The following is a 10886-nucleotide window of genomic DNA, read 5'->3' as shown; positions in this document are numbered from 1 at the left end:
GTGTCAAAGAGGCCTGGTGGGCCATGAAGGAGATCCTGTATGGGACAAATGAGAAGGAGCCCAGACGGAGCAGTGCTCAGCTCGCTTCTAGGGAGCTCTACAAACAGCGGCCTGCTCAGCACCTCGTAGCAGACCTGCGAGCTCATTCGAATTCGAGGTGAGAGTTGTACGTTTCGGTAAGAGAAAGGGAGAGAAAATCAAATGAATGTTAATACGTTTTCATTTTGGTCATTGGATTGGTCTATGTTGTGATTTATTTATTTTATAAAACATCGTATGCAGAGTCTGTCTTCGCTGCTTGCGCGTGGTCTGGCCAAGTTCTTGGACCATTTTTTGGGGGAGTCTCCTTGTTCCGCTCTGAGGGGTTATATAAACAAAGGGTGTGCATGTTGAAGACACTGTAAAGCCCCCGGAGACAAAGTGTAATTGGGCTTTAGTAACATAATGTAAACTGAATGGTATAGAGTGGTGCAGTGACGGGTCCTACAAACCAGGAAGTGAGTCAGCATTTTACCACTTCCTAAAATGTACCGTTGGCGGTTTAGTGGTTAAACGGTTAGGGTAGTAAGAAGAATGGAGAAACCAGCTCGAGTGCGCCTCGAATTTGAACAATACACAACCGGAAAGAATCTGCCCCCTCAGACTCCTCCACAGAGCCCTCCTCCAAACACACACGAACGCGCACATGACCAATGAGGGCACGAGATAACTTGTGCACAGATGGAAGGCTGACAGGGCAGTAGGCCATCCAGTTACTTTAGCCGGCCGGCTCTGATGGATGGTCGTGCTTTTCTACAGCCCACGGCTTCCACAGATGATATTTTTTTTTATGCGACTTTATTTGTCAAAACAACTTCAGATACTCATTGCATATCGGGATGTTCAGAGCATTCCATGGAGTATATAAGTGTTTCGAAGTAAATTACCTACCCACCTTAAGTGGAGTGACGTTGAATAGTGGGACCCTGCGTACTGCGACTTGTAGTTCCTTTATAGCATAACGTGCATTTTGCCTATCTGGCGATTAGATTTGATTCAAAAATTATAAAAGTAGGACATTGTTGAGATTTATCCGGCTGAAACAAAACGTGCATTATCAAACAGGTTCCGTTCCACAGACCTTAATTTCCAGCTGATTTTCCAAAATCCTATGGAGAAATCCCATGCCTGGTTACTTGTCGAGGAACCCATGCGCCAGCGTACTCCGGGAATACGTCATCCCGCCTGCCACCGCTCCACAGCACATGTATAACGCCACTGGGGCACACGCGTGGAAGTTTGTCAATGTTTCTGAACACAGTAAGAATGGTCGTATCAACATGAAAAAGGGATGCATGTCCACGTCACCTCCCTCTCTCTCTGTGGCAAACTCTCGTCTCCCTGCAATATTGTCAGATGCTGCGTGCGTGTTACCGACTCACTCTCTCAGCATGACTCACTGTGTGTGGATCATCTTCCTTCATCTACCCTCCTCCTGCTCAATTGGAAATACCTATAAATACGACAGGGAATTCAACATTTTTAGGAAACGTGTCTCTTTTTTGAGGACATGATAGTCCTCTTTGCTAAAACACCAAATAAGAACGCTATTTCCTCTTTAATATCTGTAATTGATTTAAGTTATCAGTAGGTGCTGTCAATAAATCGCGTTATGATTATGGCTGCAACGATTGCGAAACAATGTAATCGAAAATAAAACGATTATTTTTATAATTTTTTTTTTATAACTTTTTATAACTTTTTATTTTCTTCAGTTGAATTATACTAAAGTTCAGGGTAATCAACTGTTAAAAACATACTTTTGGGACATTTTTTCTCCAATAAATGGATGTTTTCAAAGTCAATGAATAACCGGCATTTAATAATCGCAATTACAAATACTTTGACACTAAATAAATATATCAGATGTATGATTTGCCCCATAATCGCGGCTGCCTACTTATCAGACTACTTTCATAACATCACGTTAAGGCTGAACTTTCACTGTAATGTAAATGTCGTCTATGTTGCTTAAACATGGATTCCCAAATATTTTAAATAAAAGTGGTGTGCTCTGATGTCCTGGCCCAAAAAAGAAACATTTTACAGATTATAACTTTATAAACAATCACTTGTCTTTGGTAAACGATACGAATAACTAAGCTATGTCCTCACTCCTCATATCTCCTCAGCTGCACATACTATTTATGCAAAAAAACAACATAAACTCTCATCCAATCCCTCGATCCTCAATTGCATACGAGTAATATCAGAATAATTGCACAATATAGTGCGTTATGTGCATATATCCTACATGTATATTATTAGACCCCCCTACACCTAGCCCATCTTTAATAACTGTAATATATGGTCGGCTACATAATATTAGCCGTAAGAGAACCCGTGCTACAGGTACTTGATTTGTAGATTTGGATATTGTAACTCACTGAATTTCGTCACTTCTTTAACCAAAGATTTATGTAAACTTTTTTTAGTTTTATTATTCTTATTTACATATGCTGCTTACTACTATTTATATAATCTATATCCTTAGTACATTTTTTAACGCATTTAAACTTATGCAAACACTAGCTGTCTGTGGCTCTATTCGCTGCTGCTACGCTCTCCAATATATCCCCGTCTGGGGGACTTACTAAAGGGATTCGATTAATCTGATTAATGTCGTATCTCTTTCTTCCATTAAACTCCGGTGGTTATTCACCCACCGATACAAACATAGCGATACATGTTGGAAGAACTGCGAGATAGATTGTCTCTCTATAAGTTTCTCGCTCATCTCCTGACTGATCGCCTTCTCTTCGGGAAGTATGTGGTAATCACCCTTTTGATTGCATAAATGATAACTGCCTGTTCACCACGTCTTGAATGTAGATTGCTCTTGTCTATTTCCATCCAGTGGATAAGAAAAGACAGTGGCCTCAGATCTATCAACAACTCCATCCTGCGGCGGTCAGAATTGGACCGGACGCCCTAACCCAGGTGGAGTACCTGGTGCACCCAGGCAGACTATCTATCCCTTCTTTCAGTGTGCTCAAAGCCACAGCGATAAGTACAGCGTGTTGCTTTAAACATTAAAGCTGACAGATTACAGATTCACATCCTGCGAACTGACGGGACCTGTCAGGCTGAGATGACTCGTTAAAAATCTCAAATGTAACACGAATGATTCCTCTTCGTTCAATATCAACTACTTCTTCTACTGAGTCTGCTGAATGTTGCTTAATTCGGACATTCCTAAGCAATAAAGACATGTGTTGTTTGATAGCTCTCGGTCATCTGCCTCCATATTTATTTTAAACCACTCCCACTGAGCATAGTCTGCTTTCTAGTATAACAAACGCTACAGCCAAAAACATTCAAATTGAACGAGTCATTATCTTACCATAATTCATCAGTCTGTCTGCTATATTACAAACACACATGTGCAACTATCCTTGAATGTGTGTGAAGACCTCATTCCCCTGTGTGTGTGTGTGTGTGTTGTGTGTGTGTGTGTCGTGTGTGTGTGTGTTGTGTGTGTGGTGTGTGTTTCGTGGCTATGTGTGTGTGTTGTGGCTGTCACTCATGAGTAGTGTGTCTTGTGTGATGTGTGTGTGTGTGTGTGTGCAAATCTCGTGGTGTGGTGTGCGCCTGATGTGTGCTAGTGATGTGTGTGAGCGTGTGTGTGTGGTGTGTGTGTGTGTGGTGTTACACACAACAGTGTGTCCTCATCTGAGTTGCATTCACTCTGCAGAGATGATGTCTTCAGAGATCGCACACACTACACTGCATCTGGCATCACTGTTGAGGGTGTGTAGTGTGACATGAACGTAGTCGCTGGCCGACAACATTCGCACGCGGTTTAAGTTGTGGTCGGTAGCAGTTCTACGACTTCTTCTGGTCTACAGTGGCTTGTCCACTCTTCATGTCGATTCGGATCAGCATGCGCCACTTTCAAAGAAGGATGTTACGACTTAAACCTATGCGACATCGCTTTCATCTATTCCCATTTTCATATTCCTCTGCGACTCCTTCACCCTAAGCAATTTCGTGTGGGTTTCCTTAATTTGAATTACATGGTTTATTTCAGTTGTGTTTTACCTTCAGTGTCCAAAAGTAATTAATTTAGACTAATAGCCCAAGTGTGGATAATCATTAAATGTGTTTATTTTTTCCTAATATTTTGCATTTTCTATTTGCAGGACCTCCTCACAAGACACAAGCTACTGAGTGCAGAGTTTCTGGAGCAACATTAGACAGAGTAAGTCCTCACTCCACTGAGATTGATAGGTATTAAAAAAGCAGAGGATGCATCCCATGTCCTCTCATGAGAGCTATTAAGAAGAAGTCAACATCAGACCTTCAAGGGACCTATCATGCAAAATGCACTTTCTGATGTCTTTTTATTACTATAAAGATGTGTCCCCGGTGTGTCGGAGGAACTCACGCAGCGTTCAGAAAATAAAACCCTCTCTCTTTTCCTCCGTACCCTAATCTCTAAATCGGGGGAACAACGGAGCTGATCCAGATTTGCGCGACCGATATGACGTAATATCTGAATGTGGACCCACGGCCTATTCAGAAACGTTGCTATGCAGAAACAATGCCCGACTGGTTTTGGACCTAATATGGTCGGGTTTTACATTAGCATCGTTAACACTCAGAGCTAACCTGTACTGGAGAGCATGTTGGTGTGAAGAAGCAGGAAGTAAAAGGGAACTCACCTTGTGGTATATAACCGGCAGAGAGAGAAGCCTTGAGGCTCCATACTGTGTCAGAGATAATCCTTGATAGATCCATGATATGCGGTTTCATCCCAGCAGTATTTTGTTTAGGACAGTAGCGCCGGGTCGGGGCCGGATGAGCTCAGCCCCCCTCCTTTTTATTTCTATAAGGAGCGCTTGTGTATTACCCCAAATCAGCACTTTTGAAACAGGAAAGTGAAATAGAGGTTAGTGATGGCATGGCCTAGAATGAGGTGATCTGGTTTGGTATTTTGAGCAAAACACTTCGATAGACATGTTTTTTATATATTTGTTATATCTGAGACCTATGCTATTGCCTGATCGGTGACCTTTAAGGTATTATCTTTAAAAACATAGTTTTTTCACAAAATATGCATGAACAGCAAGAGTGACGTGTTATTCTTCATCAAACGATACAAGAGGTGGCTGCTTTATTGCAACATGCACTTGCCTTGAAGTGGAAACCAACATTTGTAGATTACTCAATGGGTGTCGTGTTTTCTTTGCACCAGTTTACATGTCAAATAAAACCTGGAAGTCTCTGTCCTCACATCGCCTCAATTAGCTGTGAGGTGCATCATTTGCAGGCATTGTGTTTTCATACAAGACATGAATACAATGATAAAAAACAGCTTCTTGGACCACCCTCTTTCCCCTGTCCTCTCTGCTGACTCCTTCTTCCTTTCTGTTCTAGTTCTTCAGTGAATATGAGATCAGCTACTCCACTCTGAGAAAACTACGTGACTTAACAAGGCAGTCCCTCAAGGTAAGGGGTGTGCGTGTCATTGCCTGTAAAACATGTCTCATTTTAGTCTTTTCAGAAATCTATTTAAAGACGGTCACAGTGTTTGGTTTCTCATAAAACCATTCCCACCTCCAACTCCTTCACGAGAGCGCCATCTAGTGGTGGAACGCTTATGGTTTGACATGTTGCTCTGAAAGCTCCCTTAAAACATCGGGCCCTTCTTCACTTGTATTTATAAATACATTGATTGCTTTTCTTTATATCCAGGTTCTTACGGTCATTGACAACCTGGAAAGAGCATGGTAATTCAAAATGCTAATTCCAGGCCCCAGAAAAGTTTGGGAAAACAACATTTTTCCCAAAGGTTTTGGAAAGTCATGAAATGTAACTAAAGTTGCATCAAATATAATTTATATTTTATCAAATCACCGAAATAGCTAATCCTATGATAATAAATACTGTATCGTATAGTAATGAAACGTAAAATGGCATTTAGCTGACGAGGTGTTTTGCTGGTGAGAGATTTGAGTTGCTTCTAAGTGTAGAAGCTAGTAACGCCTAATATTTGATTGTTTTAGATTAGGCCACCAACATGTTTCATATGCCAGACCTTATTTTCCTGTTCCATGTTAAAATAAACCATTTTCAGTTGGTGCCGCTGAGTAAGGAGTAATTTCTTTGCCATGGAAAATTAGGTAGGTTACGGAGAAGTCATTGAAAATCCTTTGGTGAAAAAGTGTGTGAACCCTGATTATTACGTCAATTGAAACCAGCCATCTCTTTCAAGTTTTTGAATCAAGCTCAGGATTTTGGTTCAGTTTAAGGTTTGATAACGGTAGTTGTGTGAGTACCCTATGTTTTCAGATGTTATAGGGACTATTTGGACTTACTCATCATGTTGGTTCTGTTAACTATATTTTAGATTGGACCTTAAAGCAATAAGCCTTGTCCAGACCATTTGGCGAGGTTCAATCAGGGGGTCCGCGGAGTCTTAAAAAGTATTAAAAGTTCATAAATCAATTTAGAGAAAAAGGAAGGCTATTAAAAAGTATTAAACGGCATTTTCCAAGGTATTACATTTTGTAGCTTGTTTTCAATAAGTATATGAATTGTTCAAAGAGGTTGTATTCTACAGTCTGCCTGAATGTAATCATTGCGTAGCTGTGTAGTGTGATTCTGTGTAGTTTATTTATGGCATCCCGTTGGATTGGACGTCATCTGAACAGGACATCGCGCGCTCACTGCTTGATAGCGCGCGAAGGCCCGTTTACGCCGGTTGCTAAGCAACATCGTTATGGGGAAATGCAAGTCTGCGTCCAAATGGTTGGAAGATAAGGAGGAAGGACAATCAATACTGTATATAGTCAATGTGAGGTCAAGTGTGTCGCCAAGGTAACCGGTTAGAACTCAAAGTGGCGATGAGGTCTTAAAATGTTTGGAAAGGGTCTTAAAAAAGGTCTTACATGTGACTTCAGGATTCCTGCATATACCCTGTATTTATATTGTGTTTCTCACTCTGAAACCATCTAGCTACTGGGCGAGTTGCTTCTTGACCGACACAATTTCACCATAATGACGAAATACATCAGCAGGCCAGAGAATCTCAAATTAATGATGAACCTGCTACGGGACAAGAGCCGCAACATCCAGTTTGAAGCTTTCCACGTTTTTAAGGTAAACATTAAAGACACCGTTTCTAAACCGTATCACAGATGTACATTATCTTCACATATTAACATCCTTACCCCCCTCCCCTCCCTAAACTACCAGGTGTTTGTTGCGAACCCCAACAAGACGCAGCCCATCCTGGACATCCTGCTGAAGAACCAAACCAAACTCATCGAGTTCCTCAGCAAGTTCCAGAACGACAGAACGGAGGACGAACAGTTCAACGATGAAAAGACTTACCTGGTCAAACAGATCCGGGACCTGAAGAGGCCGGCCCCCCAGGAGGCCTGAGGAAAAGGCTGTAGAGGTGGGGTGAGAGGGGGGGGAAGAAAACATCCGGACAAAGTCTGCTTAACGGACCCATCAGCAGCCGGTTTCTGAACAAGAGGAAACAAAACCAACGCACCCACATCAACTCATCAGGAAGTCGACAGCTCCTCTGCTCCTCTGTGAACTTTGATTTACTTCTTTTTCTTTTTTTTTAAGTATTTTTCCTTCAAAAGAAATAAGAGAAAATAATAGATGCTGCTGCTTTTCTTTCTTGCACATTGAGACATGTTAGGTATATTATGATGAAAGAAGTCCATCGAACATAGTGTGACAGAAAATGTCCGTGCAGTTAGGCAGACTTCCTGACACACAGTTTTACACACATATGTATTACATTAAAAACATACACACATAATGCAAGAACATCAGCTAAGACCTTGTGATGGAAATGGTACGAGTTGAACATTTGGTGTGTTGGTTGCATGCCTTGAAATGTGACATGGCTGTACCCAGCGCCACAGACTCGGCGTGCACGTGCATCACATCTATGCCTTCATCCAATAAAGACACGGTGGTTCATTTTCAGCGATTCAGATGCCATCACAGAACCATTGACCTCCTGTGTGCTTTCTTACAGCACCTAAAGCACATGATGATGATGAGGATGATGAGGAGCAGGAGGGAGGGGTGTAAAGGTGTGGATTCAGTGAAGCCCCCAGAGTTGGGTTTTTCTGGGAAAGGGTGATCGTGTACATATGCCTTTTCTTTTTTTTTTGCTTTGTAGATTTTTGTTGAACCTTGACATATGAATATATATTATATATATATTACCTTAAACATCCCGTTGTTGGTTAATTGTAATCTTATGACTTTCTAAACCATACAAAAAGAAGTTAGGTGACATTGTTTTACATTTTGCTGCTGAAATGGTTGCTGTTGGGTTTATTTGTTCATACAGGCTCACATTTAGCTAACCGATAGGATGTCATGGTATTAGCTCTGGATGTGTTTTATTCTCCCGTCTACATTTTGAGTATCTCTCAGATTGCTGAACATGTGTAGAAGAGGGGAGGGAGGGGTTTGGGGGAGCATTAACTGAAACATTAAAGTTGTGTGTTTGTGAGGTGCTGAGCGGAGTCGAGGGGATTCACCCCCTTCCTCTATTTCATTAACTTGATACTCTCACCCACTTTGCTTCTGTCCTGGGAGAGCAGCGAGCCCCACAGAGAGAGTGTTTCAGGGGTGAACTCGTCAGCACCATTCTTACTTTTCCCTCCTTCTCCTCACGTTGAGCCTTTCTTTTCAGAGGGTTAATAATTCCAGTACAGGTTTTTAGTGTAAAGCATCGTGACTAGCGGACTAATCTGGGCATGCTGTAATGTCCTGATGGTGGAAACGGCAGATGTGTTCATTAACAGCATGTCATTAAAAGTGCAAGTAAGGAAATATCCGTGCGATACTCAGAGAGCCGGCAGTCCCTCCATCCGCATCGAACATGCATGCTCCTCCACTGGCTGTGCATGATGCTGTACTAAAAGATGTTGTACTGGAATTGTTTCTTTTTTCCTAGTATTTAACATTGAAATGTCAAACTAAACTTTCTGCTGTATGTTGAGGCCAGTTTCAGCATAGAGCGTGTGGGTGCGTTCAGAAGTGTCAAAGGCCTGAACAAAATAAAGAACAAAAAAAACATTTGGAATAAAATAATGCTGTGGTCATTGTCGTCCTGTGTACAGAAATGGTGTGGCAACATTAGAGTGCTCACCGCAAATGCTCCGTTATAGAAATGTGTAGAGTTCACGAGTACTATAGCAGCACAATGAACAAGACTCTTTATTTTTAAAATAATGAAAGCACTTATTCGGAAGAGGATTAAGACCACGTGAAAACAGTAAGAATTCTGAGGAAAAAAATCAGATTTTTGTGAAAGAAATCTGAATTCTGATTAAAAAGTTCTGACAATCTGATTAAAAAATAGTGGACTAAAAAAAAAAGACAGGATTCACAAAGAGAAGTCGGATATTTGAGAAAAGAAAAAAAAGGTCAGATTTATGAGAGAAAAAAGTAAGGATCAATGACAGATATGATTCTTTAAAAAATGAAAGAATCTAAAAAAAAACATTCTTAAAAAGTCAGTATTGTGACTTTTTTCTCAGAACTCAAAAACCGTTAAGAAAATTCACACGTGCCGCGAAATCTCATCCTCACGTGTGCATATGTAGGCTACTCCTTACAGAGGGCAACATGTAGTAGGCTAAATGTGCTGCATTTATATGACGCTTTTCCAGTATTTTTCCAGTTTTTAAAACCCAGGAAGTGTCAACTTTATGGCCTATAAAACAGTTATAGTAAGTGCGTGAGAACCGCCTCTCCAGTGCACCTCTAGTAACACTAGAACTGCCACTGCTTGCATTATTATTTTTCTAGATAAAATCCAACTTGACCCACGACAAGGGTTAAAGGAGATCTGGCACAACCTGAGCTTGTCCTCTTGACAGTAAACAGCTGCGCACTAGTCCTTTAAGGGCAGGGGGGAAAAGCGCACACTTCCGGTTTCTACAGACAAAAACAGAGAGAGGAGCAGCCCAGCAGAGACACAGCAGAGGACGATCACAGAGACTTTTGTGCAGAGAGGCTTCCACACATCCTGCAGAGACTCGGAGCCATGGGGAAGATCAGCTTCCAGCCTGTGGCGGGACAGAAACTGGACAAGGAGGACCATGATGGCGACAAGACAGAAATACTCATCCCGCATCCGATGGTGGGTGAACGCAACTCTTAATGCCATTATTCTTATATCAAAATGCATGTGTCGTCTTTATGTGATATGATCCCCTGTGTAATGAGATCCTGCTGCAGTTGTTCTGCACCTCCACGAGCAGCAGGGTCTCTGACAGCACCCATCGCCATTTGGGTTGCAAACAAAACATGGCCCTGCTCTGCGCCACTACGATAATTGCATGTTTTATGCAAGTTGTGAATGTGCAATTGCATTTTCTTTGTTCAGGACGGAATAGAAGATTAGAAGCTGTTTAACAATGTAAATTATTTGTTTTTTATTGTATTTTTTCTATAATTGGCATGGTGTCTGATGACTTCCTTCATTGCAGGTTCAAATACGAAAGAAAAAAACACCCCTTGAAATGAAATGCAGAAATTGCATGAGCTTTTTTTGGCTGACAAAATGGCAGATCTGGGGCTTGCAGCGCATGCAAGATTATTTTTGCACTGCTCTAAAAGAGGCAGAGTCCTTAACTTTGCTGTAGCATCATCCCAGCATCTCCTTTTATCAAAGGTACACGATGAGCCCTGGCCCTGATGGACTGTAGACAGGACAGCAGGCATTCATGAAGTGATTATGGTGGAAGAACAGAGCTGTCAGACTTTAGGAATCTGTTCCCAGAAGTGTGTGTGTGTGTGTGTGTGTGTGTGTGTGTGTGTGTGTGTGTGTGCGCGCGCACTGACATGGTGCTAAAATT

At 41.6% G+C, this 10886-nt stretch overlaps 2 protein-coding genes across 2 annotated transcripts in view; both read left to right on the top strand.

Moving 5' to 3' along the window:
- The first annotated feature begins 1384 nt into the window (after window positions 1–1384).
- LOC104966621 (E3 ubiquitin-protein ligase TRIP12) overlaps window positions 1385–10886 on the top strand; it is an 18962-nt gene continuing 9460 nt past the window's right edge. Inside the window, exon 1 of the mRNA XM_010795817.1 lies at window positions 1385–1390. The gene's annotated coding sequence lies outside the window, so the exon portion shown is untranslated. The remainder of the gene's footprint in view (window positions 1391–10886) is intronic.
- LOC104966620 (calcium-binding protein 39) lies at window positions 3854–9114 on the top strand. The gene is made up of 5 exons (XM_010795816.1): window positions 3854–3938; window positions 4182–4240; window positions 5419–5490; window positions 7000–7143; window positions 7240–9114. The coding sequence occupies exons 1-5, from the start codon at window positions 3905–3907 to the stop codon at window positions 7426–7428; spliced, it is 498 nt and encodes a 165-aa protein (XP_010794118.1). The 5' UTR covers window positions 3854–3904; the 3' UTR covers window positions 7429–9114.

Source organism: Notothenia coriiceps, unplaced genomic scaffold (genome assembly GCF_000735185.1).
Source record: "Notothenia coriiceps isolate Sejong01 unplaced genomic scaffold, NC01 NC01_scaffold00037250, whole genome shotgun sequence".
Taxonomy (NCBI): Eukaryota; Metazoa; Chordata; class Actinopteri; order Perciformes; family Nototheniidae; genus Notothenia; species Notothenia coriiceps.
This window is presented reverse-complemented; position numbering and strand designations above follow the sequence as displayed.

Excerpts from the sequence above, each read along its gene's own strand:
- LOC104966620 (XM_010795816.1), top strand. The coding sequence starts at position 3,905 with ATGTCGATTCGGATCAGCATGCGCCACTTTCAAA. Across the intron at positions 4,241-5,418 it reads CTGGAGCAACATTAGACAGA|TTCTTCAGTGAATATGAGAT; the intron begins GTAAGTCCTCAC and ends TTTCTGTTCTAG. Across the intron at positions 7,144-7,239 it reads AAGCTTTCCACGTTTTTAAG|GTGTTTGTTGCGAACCCCAA; the intron begins GTAAACATTAAA and ends CTAAACTACCAG.